We start from the raw sequence: 27076 nt of genomic DNA, 5'->3' as shown, positions 1-27076 counted from the left end.
TGCCCCTTCACTCACAAAATTTTAAATAAACACATGATCCTAAAAAAAACAAAAATACCGCCAGCCAGCATGCTTCTTAACTTTCCATTAGTTTTGTTTACAGAGAAGACGAGCCAAGTGATCCACAAACTTAAGTGAAAATTTCCATCAAACAAAACAAAAACAGTTTCTTATTGCATATTTTATTGATATCTTTCTTTATTTTTACTGATTCATTTTCTTTTCAGTTGCAAGGTTAAGAAAATCTTTCATCCTTGTATTTATGTAGTATACTGGTTTTGATTTTTTAAAGACACTGAGTGATTTCATATATATAATATAATAATAACTTCAAATTATGACACACCTGTTTAGGAAGAGAACATTTGTGAAAAATATTCTCAGAAGTTTGAAAAATATGAATGAAAAGTGCCTGAAATAAGTTAATCCTGGAGTCTTTGAGCAGTCTCAGTCAGTATGGAAAATGTGGCATCATCCTTATCTCTCTATCTGGATCTGTGTGGAAATGTTCACTTGTTCCAGCACTTTCTAAGTCTATTCGGAGCTTTTAATGAGTTGTAGACATGATAAAACTTGATGCATCGCCTCGAGACTGTTCAGCACCTTACTAACCTCACCTGATCGTCTTGTTATGAATTTGAACCCATTCTCTACAAAATGCACCTCCTTTCTCTCAACCAGGACTAAGACATAAAAAGCTTCTGCAGAGGCATGCTTTCATTCCTCTGCAAACCCAACCTTAATATGCATGACGTAAACACAGTAAATTCACGTATTGAGAACAGTTCGTGATTTGCAGCTGATTTGTGGTTGTGAGGAAACAGAGAGAGGAGCTTTGCACCCTTTTCTCCCTCTTCAGCGTGTTACTATGTGGCGTACGGGTCGATGTGTGGAGTACCACCCATCCCTGCTGCTGCCTGACTGGCTGAGAGGGAGGAGACAGGGACACAGAGGGTTAAACTGTGCGCCTGTCTTCCTTGGAGATGGGTGAGGCCATTTGAATGGCTAGCTTCTGCAGCTAGCTAACACATTGGCTAAGGCTGAGGGTGGATCTGCTGCTGGAGCTGTGCTCCGGCATGGAGCCGCGCTGGAGGATCAGGAGTCTGTGTCAGTAACACAGCAGAGCTTTTCTGTACATTCACGAGGGGGGGCGTGTGTGTCTACGTGCGTTTGAGGAAAAGTTGAAGAGCAGCTTTTGGAATAAAGTGTAGAAACAGAGTGAAAGGAAGCTTTTAGGAGGACACTTTGGTTTTCTAATCTTTGTCAGCGCTCTTTATCAACCCCACCGTGCAGCAGCAGACTGACGTAGGTAAAAGGTGGTTATATCATTTGTTTTTCCAGCACAAATCCCCCTTCAGCACCCTCCCACCCCCCTCACTCTGCCTTTCTCATGTTGCTGCCGCCTGCAGAACACACGCTCTTCATACGCTTCAAGAGCTTACCTCTGAATGCAGGAGGACATGGGGTCCATATTGTTTTGTTCGTTTGAGGGCCGAGCTAATGAAGCCGAGCGCTCTGAGTGTGTGCTCACAGTCACGTTCGACAGAGAGCTAACAAAGAAATCTACAACATAGAATAAAACATGATGAGAGGTTAATTTGAAGTGAACACACAAACCTTTCTCTCTCAACACACACTTACAACTTTACGGTGTAACCTGTAACCTACCCCTAACCTCTGTGACTGAGTATATCCCCTGCTGATGACCGATCTTAATCTGGCTCTCGTGGACAAGAGGCTAATCTGAGCAGGCAGGTCAGTCAGCTGTATTTACCTCTGAGACGCCTCCATACGTCCTCACACACTTCTCTCATACTTACGCTGACACAACAACACACTTATAAACTCTGCTACACTTACTTTAAAACACACTCTCACCAATCCTGCTCTTCTTTATGTTATGTAACAGTGGTTTCCAAGCCCACACACACAAACATGCAGATGTGTGTGCAAACAGCTGACCTACAGACTGGAATCTCTGTCCTTAGCTGTTTGTTTATACACTCCAGAAACATCAGTGAACTTGAGTGTGTGTGTGTTTGTTTTCAGACCGTTAAACACTGCATCTTTCTGAAGGAGGCTGGTGCTGGAGTTTCACACATTCTCCTGAGATAATTAAAGACTTGTTTTTACTGTAGACAGCCCAGAGAGGAGTACTGTGGAGATAAGTTAAAATGTGTCCTCACTGAGGCCCACGTTTTTCCATCACAGTGAGACGCACTGCAGGGCTTTTAAACTCATTTACTTTGATTTAACTTCTCTGTTATCTCACATTCTTTAGAAGCTTTAACTCAGAAAACAGACCAGGTTTCTTTATTTTAAAAAATCTGAAGTGGTGACTCAGGATGCTTGACAAAAAGAAATCTTAATATTTTATTATCCCATGCCTTAATAGTGATCTTGTATTGCATGGATGAGTCCAAACCATAGACTGTAAAAAAATGGATGTCATCATGCTTGGTTCAGAGTAAGATCACCACAAAAACTGCTCCCCCTGGTGGCTGGCTGCAGTATAGGTCAAAAAATCCATCTCCCCAGTCATTCCAGATGGGCTGTGGTCAAACTTTAAAAAACTAATACACCTCGTAGAAATGTTTCTCAAATCTGATTGTTGTGGTGATTTGAAGATATTATATGGCTGCCGTGTATTCAAGTTCTCTTTTTTCTGAAAAATTTCATTTTCATTAGTTATAAGAGGATAAAAATGAGGCTTTACGTCACTTGTAATGATAATTGACAGCTGCCATTCTTGTGTATTTTTTTTCGGGATTTGTGAAATATGTCGGGAGGTAGAGTAAAGAAGTGATTAGACTCTCGAAAGAAAAACTAAAAACTATATCTGTCACCTGGTCTATTCATATTCTCTCATAGCCTCTACTGCGCAGACCCTGGCTACGAATGGCGGCTCCTGTGAAGGGGGTGTTTTGGCTTCAAAACCCTTCAAGGGTAAATAGTGGAGCCACGCTGTCCACTCTATGTACAGTTTAAAGTCTAAACCATAAACTGTATAATACAGATCAGAACCAGAATTTGGAGATAGTGATTTTGTAGTATTTTGAGAAGAAAGTGGGAATAAAGTTGTATCAATGCAGGTTAAATCAGAGGGTATGGAGAGGTTTACCTCAAAGGAGGACTGAAGTTTGCGGTTGCTAGCTGCTTACTGTTATCCCCACTGAGAAAACCAAACCATTATTGTTTACCTCTGTAATTCAATCCCCTGTTTAGCAGTTGTAATTGAAAAAAAAACTCTATTTTGACTGTGGCAAAAACACACCTGAAACATCTTTAGCTTTAGCTTTACTGTGTCTTGGATCTGATGCATTTCAAATCAATGTGTCAACTCACACTAGCCCTGTCAAGTTGTTTTCCGGTTGATTGAAAACTACATAAAACTGTCCAGTGAATTTCAAAATTAAATAAACCGTGTCAACAGCAGACTGTATTTAGCTCGACTACAACAACAAACCCACATAATGAGCAGTGTTGGACCAGGAGTCGACAGGTTTGAGGTTTTACAGCCCAACATGAACAAAGAGAGGCTCATTATTCAGGTGGGAATTGAGTGAACTCCTCGGTCTTTCAGCTCCAGTGACATGCTGCACTAAGCATGCAGTCAGTGTGAGTTTACAGATAAAGGAGCATACAGTCAACAGGCTTTTTAGCAGTGACAGAATGGACACAGATCTGGTGTAATTCCAGGGTAACAGTTATTTTAAGAAGTTTCAGTAAAAAAAAATCTAAATGAAAAATGGTTTGATGTTGTTAATGCCATTATACCCGTTGTTCCTTACATGCAGCTTCATGAAACTGAATATCAAAGCAAATAGAAACCAAGCAAAGACATGGTGCTCATGTCTTGCGTGCAAAATGATGAATACTTGGAATGCATTTTCTCCCCTCCTCCTCACTTTCACCAAACCTCCTTGATAAGTGACTGCTTTCCTCACAGTGTTGGTGTTTTTATGCAGTTTTTCTTTTTGGCAGAACTGTATATTGTTGCCTGAAGGGAGAGGACTCGAGCAGTCAGAGATGTGATCGATATGAGAGTTTGAGGAGTAGCAGAAAGAGATTAACGCCACTGAAGGAACTGAACATCAAAGTTTGAATGATATAAAGGATTCTGTTTGCTTCTCTAACATGACTGTCTTCTTCTTCTTCTTTCTCTGCAGTGTGTCCAGTTCAGTGTAAACACCGCGCCTGCACCAAGGACGACCAGTGCTGCCATGACCAGTGCCTGGGCGGCTGCCACAAGCCCCACTCAGCCGGTCACTGCGTGGCCTGTCGTGGCCTCCAGCACGAAGGCACCTGCGTGGAGCGCTGTCCTGAAAACCACTTCACCTACAGAGGCTGGCGCTGCGTGTCCTTTGGCTTCTGCCAGGAACTCCACAACAGATGCAAGCGAGAGAAGGAGCGCAACAAGAACGCCGACTGCCACGAGTACGTCATCCACAACGGGGGATGCATCCCTGAGTGTCCCTCCGGCTACACCACCGTCAACTCGTCCTCGTAAGTGAACTCTCTTGTGGATTTGATGGGCTCTTTGTGGTCTGATGGAGCGATGTGTGATCACTGGAGCTGGCTGGGTTGACGTCAAGGTTTTAATCCAGGGCTCAAAGACACAAAGACGACTTCTTCATCTGGAATAACCTGTTTCATTTTGTCTCATAGCTGAAAATATAAATACTTCCTTAATTTACTAATGTGTTTGTTTTTAGTGAGGATTATCACAAAGACAACTCTGGTTTTATTCAGTCATCATGTAATGAGCAGGCGTGACCCTGACACTTAAAATTGGAGCTGATTGTTTTGGGGTTATTATAATTTAGGAAGAGGGAGGGGTGTGAGGATTTAGGTTTAATTCTTATTATAGAGACTCATTAATGCCATTCACTCATTGAACACAGAAATTTTAGGTAATGAGGACGCAGAGCTTTAACTTCATCTCACAGGTGGGATTAAATTAACAGAATAATCAAATAACAATCAATCTCTGATAACACAATACAGCCTTCACAGCGTCTTCCTCAACAGAAACAGATTGCACGTCGCTGATTTATGCACCAATCTGCAAACAATAATATGTGGAGAGGCTCTTCACTGTCTCTCCTCTCCTTGTTTCTGTCATAAGAATGATCTGCACACACACTCACTCTGCAGTGCAACAGATACACTCTTCTCTCTCACACACACACACACACATACACACACAGATATCGTCTGGTACATCCCCTGTAACTACATTTGCTGCAGTGCAACCTTTGCATCTGTTATGAACCTTCAAACCTTGTTGGTACCATGTTTTATTGATTGTTTTTTATAAGATACACACACTCACACACTCACACACACACACATGAAGCTCACCTGCTGTGAGAGCTGAATCATGAGGGAGAAATCAAACTTGTGCGATTTGAAACAAACCTGTTTCCAAAGACTTAGTTGCTTTTAGTGGTGAGTAATGGCAAGAACCTCACAATACAATAATATCACGATATTGTGATATATTGCAATATTCTACACACTTAACTATTTGAAAACCGCTTTTTTATTTTATTGTGTTTGAAAGAAAGTCAGATGAAGTGTTTCATACGTAAACTTGACTTGAAAACATAATGTGTCAAGTTTGTCACTTAAACTACTGTGACATTAAACTAATGTTGCAAAAACGTTATTGGGTGAAAGACCTGATCAGTTGGGGTTACTGATAAAAAAATCTAATTTTGCACAAAACATGACTATGATTATTATTTTATCAGTCTACTACACTGTAAAAATTAAACTTAAAATGATTTTAAATCAGGGGTGGCCAACCTGTGGCTTGCGAGCCACATGTGGCTCTTTGCCTTCCAGTGTGCAGCTTCGATCCATTTCTTGAAAATATATATATAGATCTATATATTGTTATGAATAGTGGTGTGCTGATCAATCTAAAATCTCAATATGTTGATGCCAACGTTGGGATCAGTATTGATCAATACTTGGGTGATGAGATTTATACTTAAGTTTCAGTTTCTTTTCTCTACATGTGCACCTCTCAATGGCTCATTTGGTCATAGCTATCTAGATAGACAGATAGATAGATAGATAGATAGATAGATAGATAGATAGATAGATAGATAGATAGATAGATAGATAGATAGATAGATAGATAGACAGATAGATAGATAGATAGGTAGACAGATAGACGATAGACAGATAGATAGATAGATAGATAGATAGATAGATAGATAGATAGATAGATAGATAGACGATAGACAGATAGACAGATAGATAGATAGATAGACAGATAGATAGGTACATAGATAGACGATAGACAGAGAGATAGATAGATAGATAGATAGATAGATAGATAGATAGATAGATAGATAGATAGATAGATAGATAGATAGACAGATAGATAGGTACATAGATAGACGATAGATAGATAGATAGATAGATAGATAGATAGATAGATAGATAGATAGATAGACAGACAGATAGATAGGCCACCCCTGTTTTAAATTAACTGACCCAAGAGTAGAAAGAAAACATTGACGTTCACGGCATCTAAACCCATAACATCAAGTTTAGGAAAAAACATTTTGAATAAACTTTGAGATTACATTATATTACACAGTTTATGGGCAACATATAGTTGAGTAGCTCTTCGGCGCCATCTGCCACAGTGGAGGTGTGGAAGATGTGTTGCACTTCCAACTCACCTAAAATATGAATTTTTATTTAACAAAAATAAGGATATTAAGAGTTGACTTATGGATGTTTCATCACAAGTCAAAGTATCGTGATACATTGCTATATTGATATTATTTCACACTTCTGGTTGCTTTGTTACACAATATATGACAATTTGAATAAGATGAAATCCATAACACCGAAAACGCATTGTTACTCTCTTCACAACGATAGACTCTAGTTAGTTCTTGAAATGATCCTTTAATTCTTGAGCAGATTTGTGGAGCATTAAGATGCCATAAAAACTGAAAATTTTTTACAAAGTGCAAACTATATCCTTAATGGTTGCTTTTCATTCTTTTCTAGGTCCTCAGTTCGGTATTTTGCAGGAGTTCCTGTGCATCTGCTGAGCACTTTGTCTGTCCTTAAACTCTGCTTTAAAATTCTTTACTATGCTCAAACAAAAGAATTTACCCAAACATGAAATTACAGAACATATATGACTTACTTGTAAATTGCAAACATCACTCACACACATAGTTGCTTGAAAATAGCATAAAGTCAACATCAAACGCCCTCATTTTAAGAAAAAACTATAGGTACATGTGTGTTATTAATGGGAACAAAGGGACAGATGATTAGATTGAGAGAGGTTGTGAATCAACACTAACATCATGCAGTTTGAAAAGTTAACATGCAACACAATCTTTTAAAAAGAGAAAAAATACATTTGTGTGATTTATTATGATTAATAAATTAAACTAATTGTTTTTTCACTAACCTGACAAACTTGTAAGACTGGACAGAATCACTTAGTAGGATTTTCTTCAAAAACAAAGCATTCATTGGTTCAGAAAATATTTTTTACTACTTTAACCCACCAGAAATGTGCTTATGTCTGCAGAGTTTTCGGAAAAGATGACTTCAAAAAATCTTAACAGAACAACTCTAACATCAAAGCATCAACTCAACATGTAGCTAATCCTAAAATAATCCTTTATTTTACTATCTATCCATGAATGCTCTAACAAACACATGGTCCGTAACCCCAAGATTTCCCAGATCAGGACCTGAACAGGACAAACAGCATCTCTAACAGGTGTCTGTCTTACTGTTTAATGGTGCTTTAATGACAAAGAGCTGTGATAAATCACCATCATTAGGCAAACCTGAGGATGAAAACTGTCTGCTGTGAATCGGATGTTTCCAGAGCTGCAGGTGCAGTGGAGGAAAACAGGGTGCAGTAAAATGAAGAGCTGCCTCAGCTTCATTCACATGAAATCAGAGCTGTGTGGAGCAGTGGGTGACTAAGCAGAGCTGCTTTTTCATTCATACTAGCTTCACTGGTTTACACCAAAATCATATTATAGATAAATGTAGAATTAAGAGAAGTTGTAACCTGGTATAAAATGTTTTCAACAATTGTTACAACAGTGAAAACACAACAATAACAGCTTCATACTTCGATCAAATGAAAAGGAAATCAAACTTTTACAGTCAGTGATTTTTATATCTGTGGAAGAGGAATTCTGGCCTTGGTTCAGTCTCATCTCTGTTTCTATCACAGAGCAGGAACTAAAGGTCCTCCTGCTGAGCTTCCACAGCCCTCAGTATGCATACACACACACACACACACCTCTTTTCAGTGTGTGCACATGTGAGACTGCAGACAGCTGGGTCAAAGCAGTGCTGCTCAGTAGGAAGGCTGGCACATCTCTGAAATGTGCTGCATTTTTTTTTTTGTCGCATACATGCTGCACAAAATTGATGGTTCTTCACAACCTCTGCATTGCGGTGTGTGAGCTACAGGCAGACAGTTGGACGTCTCTTCTCTTCTGGACGCATGCATAGTTTGTATGTAGCTGTGTCTGACCACCCATCCTCCTCGATAAAGAAGGGTGTAGTGCTGACCTCCGCTGCCTCCCTCTTCCACACCTCCACAGACAGTGACAGGGGTGTTGATTGGTGTGGGTGTGCCTGGGAGCACAGACACCCAGCGCAGCTCTAATGGCTCTGCTCGGGCAGGGGTTGAAAACGCAGCTGGATCCATCGACACTTGTTGTCTTTTGTTACAAGATATCTGTCCAGCTGACCGGGAAAACACAGAGGTAGTCTGAGGGGCATTCAGAATACTGTCGGTGCCCCGTGGTGCAGGGCCTCATCTCTCAGCAGAGGGTCCGTCTGGCTGTCTGTCCTCACAGCTGTGACCACAGGGAAAAATGGCTGCAGGGCTGCTCCGGTCTTTGGTGTGATTCTCTGTGAACAGATCGAGCTCTATACTACAACAGACGAGGGTGAAATGCCCTTTAAGATTGTCTTGGTTTGTTTGCAGTCAAGAAAACAAATTAAAAGTCGACAAATTACACAACATGTTCTAAATTTTGGAGCTCTGGTAATCTTGATTTATTGTGGGTTTAAAAATTGTTTCAAGCTGTGCAGCTTTCTGAGGCTAATATTTGTTAGAAAACATTCTCGACTTATTTATTTGGGATGTATCTGAGTTTTTTCTCTAATGTAGCCTCTTCTAAATCTTGATCATGTTTTTTAGGATTGCTCAACACAAACAGCAGAAACAAACAGCATAAGGTGTTTTGAATCAGAAGGTTCTGAATCATCATATTTCAGAGGAGGCGTTTGGTGGTGCATTCTGATGATTTTACTGATAATTTTATGGACGTCTGTCATTGGGATTGGGAGCTCCTTCTTAAATTTCTTAATTTCTGGACTTTTAAAAACATATGAACCAGGTGATTTATTGATCTCACTCCTCTGCTGTTTGTCTGCAACAGGCTTCAGCTTAACGCGTCTTCATAAGATGCTAAAACTATGTCTAGTATTTTCCTGAGAGTTTGTGCGGAGGTGCAAACATGTTGTTACATTCTTCCAAACGTTACAGCTGTAAAATAATCAGAAATTAAACTCTAACGTCTCTGTAGCGCTCTACCGGCGCTCTCGACAACTTCCGTCTCGCGCTCACTGTCGTAAAGAGGCGACTTTTAACCAGGGGTGTGTTTGTTTTGGAACAAGTTTTCTTTATTCAAATCAACTTTTTACCGGATACAACGCAACTAGGTAAGGTATCTATCAGTACAGATACGGTGCACTGTTGTTTGAAGCGTGACAACAAGAAAAAAAGTGAGTTTGTACCGTACATCAGTAGCCGGCTATGTAGCGCTACTAGCAGCCCGGTGATACGACATCCGTAGGCTAACGTAACAACAAGCAAACTGTCAGTTCGTAAAGTAAAGTAGTAGCCGGCAATTGGGCTCTCGTGTCCACTGTCAACACAAAACTAATCCCAAAAAGCACAGAAAAACTTAATCTTCTACACTTCTAAACTTCGTCAGCTAATGTGGTGTTGTCATAGAGACTGGTGCCGTAAATCAGTCCGGTCCTTCTCGACCTGATTCAGAACCTATGATTTTACCCCTCAACCATTTGGGCCTGCCAGAAAATTCAGATGACATCTTAAAGAAGAAACTAAAAGCTTTACAGAGATGTCCAGGGTATTATGGTATAGTTTAGGAATCTACGTGCAAGAATATTTCAATCACCGGCAACGTCTACTCGTCATTCTGATTACCGTAACTCTTCAACTACCTGGGCAAGCAAAAAAAATTCAAACAGTACCTGAAAGAAGAAAAGATAAGCTTTCTGGGCGTCGTTTCTATGACAAAAAAAGTCCAGGTGGACCTGACACTTGAGTGTTAAAGGGTTTTTAAAGGGACAGTGCAACAAATGATATAAAACTTTATAAACTGTGTTAAAGAAATAAATGAATAACATCAAAAATCAAAAAAAAATCAAAAACAAAATCAAACAAGGGCTGTTTGATGACATTTGAAATAAAAAAACACAAACATAAATCTCATCTGACATGAGTGACAAAGGATAGGACACTAATGTTGCAAACACAGGCAGAGAATTTAAGTAAGTCGAGCATGACAGTTGAGAAATTAGAGGAAGTTTCAAAGAAGCTGATAAAGTTTTTGCACCACATTAGTGAGAACCAAAAACCTGACTGCTCTCAGATACGGTCTTATATAGTTTCATGTCTCTGTGCATTTATTTGACGGTGTTTTGTAAATGTAAGTGTAATTGTTTGATGCCCAACAGCTCTCGGACTAATGCTCAATAAACTTAGGAGCCTCAGTATGTTAATTTGATCACTTCTTGCCAGGTATTTAGACCAATAATCCCTCTAATCTCCATCTTTAAGCTCCTCTTCACCTGTGGTGAACCCTGGTGCTCTCCTGTCTCAGCCTTTTTTGTTTTCTGTTAAACTCTGACTGCCTCTCTGCTCCCTTCAGGGCCCAGCTCTTGTGTTTGGCCTCTCTTGCCTCAGTCTCTGGCTTTAAAACTAAGCTGTGGAAATAAAAGTGCTGGATAAGTGGAGTGCTTCGTGAAAGCGCAGATGTGGCGCTACAAAAGGGGAAGAAGGTCAAAATGAAGACACAATGCTTGAAAATCTTCTCTCAGACTCTCTTTGGCAGATTTTCCCTTTTTCGTGTCCAATTTATGACAAGTTGATTTATTTTGTTGTTGTTAAATGAAAATGGAAAGTCTGGCCAAGTGGTCATGAATATTTAAACACGTCTGAAATCATGTGACCACTCCTGAACACTGGAGATGTGTGTGTCTGAGCAAACAGGAAGCAGATTGTCCTCTCTGCAGCTGGAGAGCTTAGTGACAGAGGAGCAGAGATTTCTTAGTTTATACAGATGATGAGCTGGAACTTTTGAGCCTGATAAGACCAGATCAGGAAGTTATTTCAAGTCTTTGTTATTGGGTTCAAAAGTCTGTTAAACGCCTGCACACACTCTGACTCAGAAAGGTCTAAAGACACGTGATTACTGAAGAAGCCTGAAGTAAACAAAGAAAAAGGATTTGCAAAACAAAAAGGTGTGCAGCCTCTGTGACATGACACCTGTTGCACTTAAGCTGCCACGAGCTGCCTTTGTTTTGCCATCACAGAAAGAAATGCCTCTTTTCTCCGCAATTGTCCTGCCAGCTTACTCAGCTGTTGCCAAACACGGCCTCATAAAGCAGCCAGGAAAAAGTTTTTAACATGCCCGGGCGCCGACAGCCCATCATTGTCCCGTCATGCCTCAGTTCCCTCAATTTGAATCCTTCAAAGAAATTATAAATAATTTCTGCCGCAGCATGTGTCTCTGATAAAAGACGTCCGCTGCTCTCTCCGCGGCGGGATGCAGAGGTTGCTGTGTGCTTTGGGTTTAAGTCATCAAAGTTTGCACTTGCTGCGTTATGAGAGTGGGGATTGCACAGATGGCTTTTGAGGAAATGGGTTAATAAGGTTGGCACACAAAGCCGTAACCATAAACCTGTTATGAGGAGAGACTTGTTATGAAAACATTATGAAAGCCAGGTTGTTTGACTCACTTGTTGAGGTGAAAGGTTGGGGTCAGTTCATTTTCTGTCAGCACAAAACAAAAGTTAGCTAAACCCTCTTTCCCGTGCTTTATTTTATCTGCGAAAGATTCACATTCATCCTGAGGAGTGAGCGTTGGATTTGAATTCTTCAAGCGGCCACAACACGACTCCGAGTGCATGCTAATTCTGCTCTTGAACTGCTGGATGTGTAACCAGGCAACACCGTGCCAAACCACTGAAAATGTGATAAGTCCATGTTGTGTTGACGACTTGTTTGCACTTTAAAAAATCAGTTCATGCAGGCTGAGGTTACAGATTTTGTTCTGACATGAATTTGAGACGTCCGCCCACGCTGTCACCCTTTACACATCTGTTTTTCTCCTGACGTTTTTTTTTTCCTGATGTGTGTTTTTTCTCTGCTCCACAGACTCAACTGCACCCCCTGTGCCGGGCTCTGTCCTAAGGTGTGTATGGGTCTGCAAGTCGTGGACTCGGTGATGGCGGCTCAGGCTCTGCGCGGCTGCACTGTTCTCAACGGGAGTCTGGTTATCAACCTGCGGGGAGGAAGTGAGTGACTGCGGTTTGTTTGGCTCACTCAGATAACAGCAGAGCAGCACAGAAAGTTTGATCAAATGATAAGACAGTTTAAGTCTCACGCCATAAATATCAAAAGGCAAACGAGATGACACATTGTTTCTTCATGATTTCAGATTTATTGAGGTGTGCATTGATAGCAGTGAAAGCTTATCTGTGGACGGGGGTTGCAAAATATGACATCTACTTTACATATCTAATGAAGCAATGTGCATTTGTTCCTGAAAATAAACACTTAAAAAAAATGAGTGATAACATAACTGATGCAATGCAAAAAGATTTTAGAACGCTGCATCAGTTATTTTCATGTTGCATGGTAATTAAGAGCTTTTGTTGTTTTTTTGGTGAGCTTTAATAATGTAAGAAAGGTCGGAGTAACACATTTATTCTCTTGTTTTAATTGAATTGGTCATGAAAATACCAGTGAAAACAAATAAAGGGTGAAAGATGAGGTCAGTTGTTGTAACTGATAAATCTCAGTTGGTGTAACCAGTGTTTCTCATACAAAAAAATCTGATATTGTGCAAAAAAGTAACTATGAATTCGATTTCGTCAGTCTACTACACTGCAAAAATAAAATTTTAAATGATTTTAAACCAAATGATCAAAAAATAGAGAGAAAACATAGATTTTTCACTATTTGACAAGATAATAAGACAGAATCTTTAATTGGTTAAAATGGTAGAAATGTCATATACAATAATATAATGACAGCAGAAATTCAAACTACACATATAAACAAACATCTAATATAGGTTTGAAGCATATTTTTGATTTGTTATCATACTAACCCCTTTACTATCTTGAGCCGCGATTCCACCGCGTTCGGTGTGTCTCGGTGTGTACGGCGCGCTTTTTGCAGCGTTTCAACTGACTTATCATGGGACAGATCCCCAAAAACCGAGACGAGCCGTCCCACTTTTTGCGACCCTTTCGTATGGGTGCCAGACTGAACCAATCCGCTCTCGGAAGGTGGAGCTACAACACTGCAGACCGTTGATTGGTCAAAAGAATCGTCACTTACCCCGACAGCAGCTGCATTTCTCCTGGCGGCACACAGACTTCTCTGAAACGAAGCTTGATTGCACTTTGTATCAAAGAGCTACATGACAATCACAGAGAGGACGAAACGCTGCATGTCTTCCATCTGTGCTCTTTGTTTACTGTGTCATGTTTTTCTTCTTTGTTGGATTTATTAGCGAGTAAGCTGCTACGGCGTCACACAATTGTTTAACAGCTGCGGCTTCCGGCATCCGGCTTACACGCCGCCTACCATGGGAGGGCAGTTCGCTGTAGAAATGCAAACAGGATCAGGCTTAACTGTACCAAACCGTGCCAAACCATACTGAACCGACCCGGACTGCTTGGTGGAAACGCGGCTATACTGTACCTATGTTAGGGTCCCCTGTATCCACCTAGCTTGACAGAGCTCGACCCCCGGAAATCCCAACAAAAGTTACAATTCAAGACAATTTGATGGAGTTGTAATGAATTAAATCAACAATCAAATCAATATAATAAGGAAAACAAAAATTGACTGGAGACCCTAGCAGAAATAATCAAAAAGTGGGAAGGTACTGGGCCAGCCACACTTTGGACCATCGCACCCATCAAATCCTAGGATCAAAAGAAAATACGATAACTGAACTACTGGAGATCTCCAGCCCAAACTAAAACAACAAACTACAACAACAAAACTCCCGGCAACTGACGTGTAGGGAGGGAACAACCAAAGGGAAAAAATAAAGGTTAATCATCAGAAATCAAAAGAGTACAATAACTGCAAGGAAGGTGTGTCGTTCACTGGTGGAGAAGAAGGAGCGTTTCTCCCCTCTGTCTCCTCTAAATCACCTGAGTGCTGATGACACCCCGGACACTCCTGCGTGGCAGGCAGAGGGAGGGGGGACCGAAGAGGAGACAGATGTGAGCTGTTTGTAACACCCTAAAACAAATGAAATATCAACAAAGTCATTATTTTGCTCTATACAACACAGAATAGAGCCGTTACAAGCAGATTTAGGTCATTTTCCTACAAAAAGGAACAGTGAAAGTGATGGACCGACGCTCCCAAGTCTGGACCTCAACCTGTCTAGAAAATTTTGGCAAGTTGGAAATAAAACTGGACACATCTATTGAACATTTAAACGCATCCATATCCCACACCTTCCTCTCCTTCTTACCTAATGTGGGAGTTCAATCTACTTTATATACGAGCTTCAGCTGGAGCCAAAGACGAGCAGGAGCAGGAAGTCATGTTTTATATATGATTGACATCTTCATACTGAGAAAGTGTGAGATTAAAGATAGAGACAGGAGGCTTTTCTGACTGATTGGAGGTGTTTCATTTAATGTTCCCACACCTTTTAAACGTTTCTGATTGATGATTCGATTCGAGTGGCAGGTCTTTGGGTCTCAGTGGGCGCTGCAGCGTCCTCCATGTCAACAGCCCTCCAGTAAATTAACGTCAGACGTGCGTCATCATGTTGCAGCTGTAACACGTGTAACGTGCTTATAATAGTTCTGACACAAAGAAGGGAGGAAAGAAATCATGCATGTTTGTATAAAGATGAAATTATAACTGATAGTGCAGGAAGTGTAGGAAACTTATGAAATCTGCAGCTATAAAACTGACAAAATGTAACTTAGAGGTTGTTGACTGCTTTATGTCCTTCAGGCCAACAGTGGACTTTAGTTTATGAATGAGTGAAGGACTCACCCCTCCCTCAAATGAAGCAGGCTTTACAGGAATCATAGTCATGGATCATGCAGGGTTTTGAAGGTTAACTACAACATAAAGGGATCATTGACCTTCATACTCCAATGTGACCGAGCTTCTTTTCATTTCCTGTCTTCATGATGTCAACATTGCTCCCTACCTGTCTATCTGCAACCTCATGAGTTTGTCTTTTCTTTAAAGGGGACATATCATGCTGATGCCTGATTTAATACAATAAAATTGAAAACAAGACCTTTCACCCCCTGAATTTTCAAAAAATGAGATATTGTATTTTTTCTGATATCATACAACGAGATTTGATGCCTCTGAAAATAGTTCATTGCCATTTGGCTTCAAGATTTCGGCCGTCGTGACGACACGAGGATCCTTTCTTTTTATTGGAGTAATCTGATAAAGCAGCTCCTCCTCTGTGATGTCAGTTAGTCACACAACCGCCACCGAGGGATACACCCACCAAGAGCCGAGTATCCCCTCTCAGATGCTGGATGCAGGGACTCTGCTCTGCTGAGCAGCTCGGCTTTACATGGTGAATTAGCAGTTAAAACACTGTAGTTTTAGCAGACGTGGTTATACTTGTGAGACTGTGATATTTGCATGCTTGTTCTGACATGCACTGTGAACCTGGACCACAATAATGCTGCGGTAATAACATAGTGAGGAACTGACGGTAGAGGCGATCTTTAGACTACACTTTCAGCATGATGGATAAAACAGAAAGAGAAAAGTGAAGGAGCAGGATGGAGCCCTGTTATAGAAATAGTTTATTGGTGAAGTCTGCCTATATTTCCACGCATAAACTATACATGTTACAGTACCGGTTTGACTCACCACACTGAAGCGTCCTGAGATGATCTGTGTCCAGGTGGATTTTCTTCCTCCTGAGCTGCAGAACCGTCCGGGTCTGACTCGGGGTCCAATACAAAAGGACGTATCCTACACTCTGCCATTTTATTAGTGCTATCAATGCCTTACGGTGAAGTTTTGGCAAACAGCAAACTCGCTCAGTCTGCCCCATTCAATGTGGCGATTTTGTAAATACTGCAATGCTGCAAAAACCACCCCCTGGCTCTACCCCCTCCGCCCCTCTGATAGAACTGACCAATCAGAGCACAAAGGGCTGTGACGTTGCGAGGTTACTGGAGGTCATTCTCCAAATGGAGCGTTTCAATGAGATCTTCAGAATGGCCTAAAATGAGGATATTGAGAACGCTATTGTGGGGCAGTGAAGGAACTAAATGACTTGCACTGAGGGCAGAAATGCTTTACAGGCATCCTAGTCTGGCATAGTGAAAAGGAGAAACAAGCATGATATGTCCCCTTTAAAGTTAAGTTTAAAAAAAAGAACATACGCGGTGCAAGTGAAAGATGGGAGGGATTCAATGATTTTGTCTGAAAGCCACATACAGTGGGTTGATATAAAGGGAAAAATATACGATACTAAAAAGAAAAAACACTCATGCAGTTTCAGAGATTTTGAATCAGAGGTCCCTTTAAAGCTTGTGTCCTTTTCTTCCCTGCAGACAACATCGCCGCCGAGCTGGAGGCCAGCCTGGGCCAGCTGGAGGAGATCACTGGCTACCTGAAAGTGCGGCGCTCCTACGCCCTCGTCTCCCTGTCGTTTTTCCGTAAACTCCATGTTATTCGGGGAGAGGAGCAGGAAATCGGGTGAGACTCCGACTTCTCATCCTCGCCATGTCAGAGCCTCCTCCTGTAATTATGAGTTAAAAGCGGAAGGACTGACCTTTTGAAAATGTCTCTCTGTGGTGACTGCTTTTGGTTAGACTTTCCAAAATCATATGTGAGGCTTCTTACAGACGAGGAGGAAGACGCTTGGAGCACAATGGACTACACTTACAGTTCAAGTGAAAAAAGATAGCCTTATGATGCTAATTGTAGGCTAACCATGCTGAAATTGCTTTCTGCTTTTGTAACTCAAGGAGCTTTTTAATAACATGCTTGGTCAAATATCATACATTTATGAAAGATCTGTTCTTGTCATCTTTTCCAGGAATTACTCCTTCTATGCTCTGGACAACCAGAACCTGCGGCAGCTCTGGGACTGGTCCAAACACAAGCTGACCATCCTGCAGGGGCGCATGTTTTTCCACTACAACTCCAAACTCTGCATGTCCGAGATCCGCAAGATGGAGGAGGTGACGGGGACCAAAGACCGGCAAATCAAAAACGACATCGCCTCCAAGACCAACGGAGACCAGGCCTCATGTAAGAACCTGAGCTTTGGAGACGTGAGGGTTGTTGTGGGAGTTACTAAGGTAACAGGAAGCACAGAGTCCCGTCTGGTACGGACGCAAACATCGCCATAGTTATTGTTATGATGGTCATTTCCCGTCTCTCTGTGTTTGCTGAAGTTTTACTGGGAACAACAAACAGAGTGAAGCACAGATAACTCTTAAACACAGGAACACGGTGATAAACAGTGAGGAGCTGTTTGAGTCTTTTCCATCTCATTATGGATTCAGAGACACGGTGTAGGAATGAGTTCAGTGAGGTTAACAAAAACAAAAATAAAGGGGATGATTTCAGGTAGCAGAAGATCATGAAAGAGGGATTTGTTGTCTAGTGCAGAGGTCTGCAACCTTTGGCTCGTTGACTGCTTTGTAGTGGCTCCTTGTAGCTTTAAAAAAATTACTGAAGTAAAGAATTTTTATTTTTCTTACAGAGGGTATTAATGATTAAAGACATGACATTTAATAAAATCATTAACATTTTGTGGAACTAAATATGCATCACATCTGTCAATAAAACCTGCCACCGCTCCACTTCGCCTCCTTCAACATCAACAGCCCACCAACTTTCCATGCAGCTGTGGCTAACTTCAAGTAAGCAAGAAAACTAAATCTACAAAAAGACAAATCTAGAAGAAAATAAATATTATTATTCAATGTGGATATATTAAACTGTCAGCTTGCTGGTTTAATATACATATTTGTTATGTGGCAAGACATTTGCAAACAACAAAAAATGATGAATTAAGCAAAATTATCATTATACGTTAAAAAATTCAAGTGTTCTTTCAGAAATTTTGGCCTGTTAGTAAATATTTTTTTTCAAAATTTTTAACATTTAAAAATTGACATTTTTACAAACTAGAAATCTTAAGAAAATGTAGGAAAACATTTGAAATTTTGTGCAATTTTTGCCAGGTTTTGACAAAAATTTTACATTTTGAAAATTTTTTTTTTTTTTTTGCAATTTTTACAAAATTTAGCAATTTAATTTTTATATTTTTGCAGTTTTTTGAAATTTTGCAATTTTTTGAAATTTTGCAATTTTCTGATATTTTTGTAAATTTATCAAAAAATAAAAAAAACAAGAATTCACATGAAGAATTTGATACTTTTTAAAATAACCTCTTGTTTTGATAATTATTTACTAGATTTTAACTGGGGATGTTTGATACCACTTTTTTTCAGACCGATACCAGTACGAGTACTTCCTCTTGAGTACTCCCCGATACTACTAGTACTTTTGAATATATAAAACACATCTATAAAATCGTTTAACTGTTAACTTTCCCTGCTTCATTCATGTTGTCTGAACAGAATCTGACGCATATTTGTTAAACTGAAGCAATCAGCAGCAACTAGTGGTGAGGAGGACTTGCTCAACATAAGATTTTTTTACCTGTAGTATCTGCTGCTGGTATCTGCAGCCTTCACGAGTACCGATACCTTGAAAAAAGTCTGGTATTGGTCAGATACCGATACCTAGTATTCGGTACTCGCCCATCCCTAATTTTAACTTTGTATAGAATTTAATACACTTCTTAGTTTTTATTGTGAAGATAAAGTAGATTCTGCGGCTCCAGAATGTCTTAAATCAAGGTGAGCTGAGGCAGAATTGCTCTTATGAAAGTTAAGGTTGCAGACCCCCGGTCTAGTGGACCTGAGTCCACCAGGACTTGCTCCCTGTCTTTAGGTCACTTTGTTTCAAACTCCTCTCTGGTTTCAGTTTAGCTTTCCATCATTTCTTTTTGGGTTGTTAACCCCAGACAGATTTGAAGGTCAGGGACGTGATGTGTGTCTGAGCAGATTGATTCTCTCAGATGATGAAGGTAGGCTTTTCTGTTGACTAATAAGGTCAAAAAGGAGGCACCACACTGACTACGAAACAGGATGCTTACTGCTTCAAACTTTCTCTGACAGCAGAAAAACAAAGCTTTAATTTTTGTATCTACTCTGTTTGTCTGCATCGCCTTCCTTCGTTGTCAGAATTTGACCAAAATCTGCGTAAGTTGGAAAAATAAAGCACACCTGTTTGTGTTACTGGGAGTAAATCAGGCTTAATGTGCCAGACAGCCTCTACACGTCCCAAAACCTGTCTGGTCTCATGTGGTGTTAGACTGTAATCCATTACCTGAAAGACTTCAGGTCAAGATGAAGTGCAAACAAATCAACTTCAGTGTTCCGGTAAAAGCCATCGACGCTGACACTTTGGCTCAGAGTCAGAAACTTGATTCTATCAGAAAAACACAAACAGTGATATATCTCCCTGTACCAGACTGAACATCTTACTTTGAACTTTCCTGCTTTTATTGCTGCTCTGATTTGATGAATGTCTTTTCACAGGTGAGAACCATGTGTTGAAGTTCACTCAGATCCGAACTGGGAGCGATAAAATTATGGTGAAGTGGGAAGCCTTCTGGCCTCCAGACTTCAGAGACCTGCTGGGCTTCATGGTGCTCTACAAAGAAGCGTAAGTTTATCTTCATCTCCACGGTGACGGTCAGACTGGATCTCTACCAGACAAATGTTTTTGAAGCTGTTATGGATATGAGGGACTGAGCAGAAACGTAGAGAGATCTTGTGGATAACTGTGATGTGATTATCTGCTTCAGGCTGATTTGTGATCAGATAAGTTTGATAAATGGGACCTTGTGTTATTGTTCGGACCCTTTCCTCCACAGACCTGTCAAATAAACACAGTGATAAATAACTGCAACAAATCAAAGTGAAACTCAATATCCTCTCTCCTCTGAAACACAACATACACCCAAATATTACACCTTTTCCTCCTGTGTGTTATCGTTTTTGCCCCATAACAGACCTTTCCAGAACGTAACAGAGTTTGATGGACAGGATGCCTGCGGCTCCAACAGCTGGGTGATCGCTGATGTTGACCCGCCCCGTCGAGCCACTGACGGAGACAAAGAGCAGTTTGAGCCAGGTCATCTCATCCTGCCGCTGAAGCCCTGGACGCAGTACGCCATCATGGTGAAAACTCAGCTCTCAGCCTCCGACGAACACCAGGTCCACGGAGCCAAGAGCAACATCATCTACATCCGCACCAACGCCACCAGTAAGACCGACACAGATCTGAGTCTTGTTCTGTCTGATTGATGAAAAAACAACACCGTAATGTTGTTTGATCTCAAAAGGGTCTGAGTTCACTTGTTAACTCCAACAAAAGCACATTCTTCTCTGGTTTTTTTGCAATCTAAGTTTTTTTTTATTTCAATAAGAAAGGTTTGACATAGTTTAATGACAGTAGCACAATAGGTTCCAGGTACTTCTTTTCAACAGACCCTCTAGATCAGGGGTCTGCAACCTTTACTTTCAAAGGAGCCATTTTACCTGAGCTCCCCTGGGTAAAAGTCATTCAGTAGCCGTAAAAAATACACAAAATTCTATACGCAGTTAAGATCTAGTTAATAATTTTCTATACGAGTTTAGATTCTTTTTTTGATTCATGAAAATTTAAAACATTTTGATAAATCTGCAAATATTGAAGAATGAATATAAAAAAAGGGGGGGGAAAATAAAAAAAGGAAAAAAATAAATAAAAAAAAGAAAAAATATTTAAAAAATACCTAAAATCTATACATAGTTAAAATCTAGTGAATAATTTTCTATACAAGTTTAGATATTTTTTATTCATTAAATTGGGCATGTGATGTCCATTATGTAAATATTTTAATATGTCTGCAAATATTGAAGAATGGATAAAAAAATGGGTGAAAATTTTTCAAAAAAGGAAAAAAGAAATTTGAAAAATGAAAAAAATATTTTAAGAAAAAAACTTAAATCCATACATAGTTAAAATCTAGTGAAATTTTTTTTTTACAAGCTTAGATATTTTTTTTCTATTTATAAAAATGTGCATGTGATGTCTTTTTTAAATGTTTTTAATTAGTCTGCAAATACTGAAAAATCAATAAAAAAAATGGGAAAAAATGTTAAAAGGGAAAAAAGTTTTTATCTTTTTTATTGAAAAAATATGCCAAAATTTTCCAAAAATTATTGAAATTTCTAAACTTTGCAAATGTTTTAAAAATGTGAATTTCTGATGTTGCTTGTTATGCTGCATATCCAAGCATGTATACCAAGCTGACATATTGGCAGTTAAATAAAGCCATCCATGAATCTGTATTTACTTCCGATTTAGATTTAGTTTATTACCAGGGCTGTTAAACCTGAGGTTAGCCACAGGTAAAAGCAAAGTTGGTGGGCTGTTGATGTTGTAGGAGGTGAAGTTAAGTGGCGGCAGGCTTTATAGACAGATGTGAGGAATGTTAAGTTTCTGAATGCTTTTTTTCAGTATCTATAGTGGGTTGAAAACAAATCCATTTTTGGCACATAGTCCCTTTGATGACACTATGCTGGCCAGGAAATGAGATGTACAGTGGCTGGTAGGTGTCAGACATTAAAAAAATCAAAAATGTTTTGCAAAGGAAAAAAACAACCAAACACAACACAAATTTTTTTGAATGTTTTTTTTCTTTTAGACTTTTTCATGCCTTTAATCAGAGAGGACAGGACAGTGGAAAGAGCAAGAAACAGGGTGAAAGTGGGGAAAAAGGACACAGACTGGGTTCAAACCCAGGCCACCCGCTATAGGGGGGAACCTCATAGGATGCAACCTAGTCTGCTAGGCCATCTGCGCCCCTTTCACAACTTAATAACCATGATAACCATCCATTTCTGTTTTGGAGTTTGCATTTGTATTTTTAGTTTGTGTCTTTTTTTTCCTTTTGCAAATGGTCTGACACTCACCAGCCACCGTAGAGAAGAGAGATCTGTCTTTTTTTTATCCTGAAGAAAACTGTTTCTTGGATCTTAGTTAACAAAGATTTACAAATACCATGTCACTTTGCATCCTGGAAAAAGTTGCCTCGAACGAAGAAAATTATCCTGTCCAAAACAAACGCAAATGCGAAAGTCATGACTTCACAACAGTTGGTGATGGTGCTCATGGGAAACTGAGTCTTTATCCCAGAAAAACCCACAAAATGGGGAAACAAATGTGCACAGAGGCCTGAACTTCTCCATAAACAGTGCTACAGAAAAGCCAACCTAAGGGGTGGCTATACACCGTTAAGATTTATGCAAATATGTAAAATATGTAAAATGTAACATTTTCCAAATCAAAACAACTATTATCTTCTCTTTGGTGTCTGTTTTTCTATATTTGATTTTTCAAACTCTGGCGATAAGGAGCAGGTGGTTACAGGTGTGTGTTTTACTGCACCAGTGGAGCCTTCTTCCCTCTCCTGTGGTAAAGTTTAGCTACATTAGGCGTGTTTTAAACCCTCATTTCTGAAGGTGTTACTATCATTGACGGGTGGATTCAGTGTGGTGTCTGTCAGTCTTCCTGCTGCCAAACTGTCCTTGGCACAGGAACAGGGAAGAGGAAGACAGATGGGACAGCTCGGCTGGGGGGCCTCTGACCAACAGGGCGCCGCCTCGTGCAAGGTGTCTGTCACGCAGAGATCATAAATCTCTTCCTACTTAATTACTCCCCGACACCCACAGAGTGTGCCGTGTGCAGTTTGGGCACATTGCAGTCGCCGTGTCCTGTCTAACTGGCTTCCTTTTTGCTCAATCTGCATTTCCGTCCTGATAAACCGCATCAAACACGACACCCTCCGCTCACAAAAAACAGGCGAGGCGCATCAGTCGACGAGCGAGTCACCAGGAGGGAGGCTTGTTTTCTACCCGTCTGGTGCCGCTCAGGGCTCCTGGTCTGTGTCAAACCTCTCCAGAAGGGCAAAGCCGTCATTACCGATACGCCGCTGCTGATGAAGCTTAGTCTGACAATGCAGTCGGACCAGTGTGCGGCGACGTGACGAAACAGGGACATCATAATCACCCTGTGACAAAGACACTCAGATATCTGTGGCTCCTCAGGGCTCAGTCTGACATCCTCACACGCCGCTCCCTCCTCTTATCTGTTCTCCTCATCCGTGCTCTTCTCATGAACTCTAAATGTCAACACTTAAATCTTTGTTCAATTATACTTTTGACACTCTTCTCATGACTTCTGCTTCACCTCAGGCGGCGAAGAGTGTCTCTTTCGTCGCTTCTTACTCGAAAAGCTGATTCATCCGTCTACTTAAAAGACGACGATCAGACGGTCTGATAAACGGCGATGCCAGCCGCTGTCTGTGCCACACGAGCTGGTAACCTCATTTTGGTTTGCAACACGGGGAGATACTTTTGTTCTCAGCTGGCCGTAGCAAACTAAAGATCAACCACCAAACTGAGACGCACAATCAGATACAGAAAAACATCTGCTGTGCAACTGTGACTGTGCAGCAGCCAAATTCATTTCAAGACTTGTTCGTTCTCACCAGTAACGAAAACTGTGACCTTGTCAGAGTCGTATCCAGGGAATCACGCGCTGACTCATGTTTAATATGCTTTGTGCATTAGTGCTGCTGATCAATTTTCACAAAGAAGGATTGTTTCAAGAACAGAAAACCATGCGTCACCTTGTATTTTTGTTTTGTAACAGTGAGTCTGCAGTCATCCTGTGCATGATTTACATGGGAATGGACATTTCGTGTACCCCACAGTAGGACAAATATGTTGAACAACACCAGAACAAAGGCCTTTTACACACGTAGCCGGGCATTTTAAAAAACAAATATCACCCCTCATTCGTTTTTAAAAATACTTTTGTTTACACACAGCGGGTAAATCCGCCAATAAGTGTCTCAAGACATTCAAACCCATATTTGGCAGTCTTTTCCAGACGGTAAACCAGTGACAGCCAATCAAAATGAGCCCCCGTCACTTAGCGGTGACATTTGAGAACCAAAAACTCTGTTCCCCAGCGCCTTCATGAAACCAAAATCTTCTTTTTGACCAGAAAACATTGTTTTTAGTGACGTAACGGCGTGGTTTTGTGTGGATAACAGACGTAAACCAGGTACCTAAATGCATCCTTGTGACTGTGAGGAAGTGAAAGAATAGGTGATTTTCCATGCTGGACATGAACACAGCATTGCAAGTTTATTTACTAAAGAATAAATATTTAAAATTGAAAAAAATATATATTATTATGATGAAACAATGTGATATTTTTTAACACAAAAAGTACCGAAAATCGGTACCGTTGAGTACGGGTACCGATTGCCAGGTACCAGGCATTGGTACCATATTGTTTCAAATGTAAAAGGTACCCATCCCTTAACATGTCTGCTGCATCTTCGGGCCTGCATTATCAGTACAATTACTTGTGTTTTAATTTTCTATGAAAGTTATATCTTGAACATCTGAAAATATAATTAAACCTACAAACAAGCAGACACTAAATGATCAGGCTGGGACGATATGCTATTCTTGTGATCTGATTCTATTACTTTTTTTGGGGTGCCGTTTCAATTTAAATTGTGGTTCTTCGATATTTATGATTTTGGGGATTTTTAGTTTGCTTTTTTATCACAGACCATATGAAAAAGTTGAATTATGATGATAATGTCTACAGACTTTATCAGGAGCCATATTTTCCCATAAAATGCACATTATGTGAGTCAGAGAGAAACATTTCACCCTCTGCTGTTGAAAAGTGGTAACTTTTTTCCAAATTCAGTTTATGAACAAAGACTGAAATGAAGAATTTGAATTAAAAAAAAGCAAAAAACAGTCTTTTGACAAAAAATCCCGATTTTGATATTGTCTAACTAAAAAATCAACAAATAATGTATTTTGATTTTTTTCTCCCACCCCCAGTAAATTGCATATTTTGCAAACATTAGAAAGCTGCAGAAAAAAGTTTTTAAACACTCAATATCAAACTTACATATCTGATAAAAAAGGAGAGGTAAAAGCACATTGAACCTGTCTTCTCTCCAACAATAATTAGATAACCAGTCAACATGTGTTTCCCTGTCCCATGTGTGTTATTTGAAAGGTGCTCTGAAGACTATATGTGATTGCACTGACACTTTTGGCTGGAATCAGTCCTGTTTTTCAGGGATAAAGACTCCAACATAACTACAAAATAAATCCAACAGCTCTTTTCTTCTTTCTAAATGGATTCCTGTACTCTCCAAAAGATCTGACCTGACCCCAAATATGAGAAATAACATTAAGGAATGTCCAGTTTTGGTGCTGATAATCTGGACTTAATTTGTGGATTAAGAAAAGACAAATACTGTAAAGTTAGACTATATAAAGGGAAACAAATTCGCAGTATATTTAAGTCTGAGACATTTTTCTCCCACAAATCAAACAATTATATGGTGTTAAAAACACGAATCAAACAAGAAAACAAAGATTTGGAGTAATTTGGATCAGACTAATCTATAAAGTCAGGAAAAGATGGTATTATCAGATCAGACACCTGTGGGATATGACGAGAATGTCAACAGACTCCACGTTCCAGTGTCAACACTGATCAAAGGTGTTTTTCTCTACGTCTGTGCTTTTCCCCAGAACCCTCAGTCCCTCTGGACCCCATCTCCTCCTCCAACTCCTCCTCCCAGATCATCCTCAAGTGGAAACCTCCCAACGACCCCAACGGAAACATCACTCACTACCTGGTCTTCTGCCAGCGCCAGCCCGAAGCCAGCGAGCTCTACAAGTTCGACTACTGTCAAAAGGGTGCGCCACAGTGTTTGTGGTTGTTCTGTTTTCTCAGTGTCTGTTGATGTATGTGTATGTGTGTGTGAGTGCTTTTGTGTTTCTGAGTGCGACACTCTCAGACAGAGAGGAAGCCTTTCAAAGTCTTTCCATTAGCGAGAGAGCTCTTCTTACCACGTCAACATGTTGCAGCCTGTCTAATCTGTAACGCGTATCTTTGAGATGTTAATCCACATCAATGACTAATCTGCAGCTATTTTGATATTTGATCTGAGTCTTACAGTATTTTTGGTCTCTGACATTAATGACAGTAAATGAAGACTTGGCATTTAGTTCAGAAACAACTCGAACTTTCACGTCTGGGAAAGTTTTGACCTTTTAAAAACTGAGCAATTAAGTGTGATGACTATCGGTTAATGAATGAGTCAGAGATATGATTGTTGGTTACAGCTGCAAACACAAATAAAAACTATGAGGTGTATTGATAAGACTCCAAAAGCAAAATGGTGTTGCACCCATAGACTGTAAAAAAAAAATTGGACGTCATCATGCTCGATTCAAAGTAAGGTTGCCACAAAAACTGATCCCTCTGGTGGCTGGCTGCTGTATAGGTCAAAAATTCAGTCTCCCCACCCATTCCAGATGGGCTGTTTTTTTCACACTCTTTTTATTCATTTTTTGGGCTTTGTATTTAGAGGCAAACAAATGTATGTACATATAAATATATATAAAATAAATATATATAAAATAAAAAAAATTAAAAAATTAAAAAGATTAGTGAGAACTTAACAAAATAAAATGGAGAAAAAGAAGCAAATAATTAACCAACAACAACAACAATAATAATAATAATACT

The 27076-nt window shown here is 40.0% G+C and overlaps 1 protein-coding gene across 1 annotated transcript in view; it reads left to right on the top strand.

Annotated features, from left to right (window-relative positions):
- Nucleotides 1-27076, top strand: part of insra (insulin receptor a) — an 83497-nt gene that overhangs the window by 39108 nt on the left and 17313 nt on the right. The window contains exons 3-9 of the mRNA XM_074688051.1: nucleotides 4170-4506; nucleotides 12491-12630; nucleotides 16915-17059; nucleotides 17403-17617; nucleotides 19984-20110; nucleotides 20460-20713; nucleotides 26074-26241. Coding sequence (XP_074544152.1) covers nucleotides 4170-4506; nucleotides 12491-12630; nucleotides 16915-17059; nucleotides 17403-17617; nucleotides 19984-20110; nucleotides 20460-20713; nucleotides 26074-26241 — 1386 coding nt within the window. The remainder of the gene's footprint in view (nucleotides 1-4169; nucleotides 4507-12490; nucleotides 12631-16914; nucleotides 17060-17402; nucleotides 17618-19983; nucleotides 20111-20459; nucleotides 20714-26073; nucleotides 26242-27076) is intronic.

The sequence above is a fragment of the Halichoeres trimaculatus genome, unplaced genomic scaffold (assembly GCF_033239565.1).
Source record: "Halichoeres trimaculatus isolate MK-OKI-2021-1 unplaced genomic scaffold, fHalTri1.1 fHalTri1_scaffold_15, whole genome shotgun sequence".
Classification (NCBI taxonomy): domain Eukaryota; kingdom Metazoa; phylum Chordata; class Actinopteri; order Labriformes; family Labridae; genus Halichoeres; species Halichoeres trimaculatus.
Note: the sequence above shows the minus strand (reverse complement) of the source record. Positions and strands in the feature narration are given on the sequence as shown.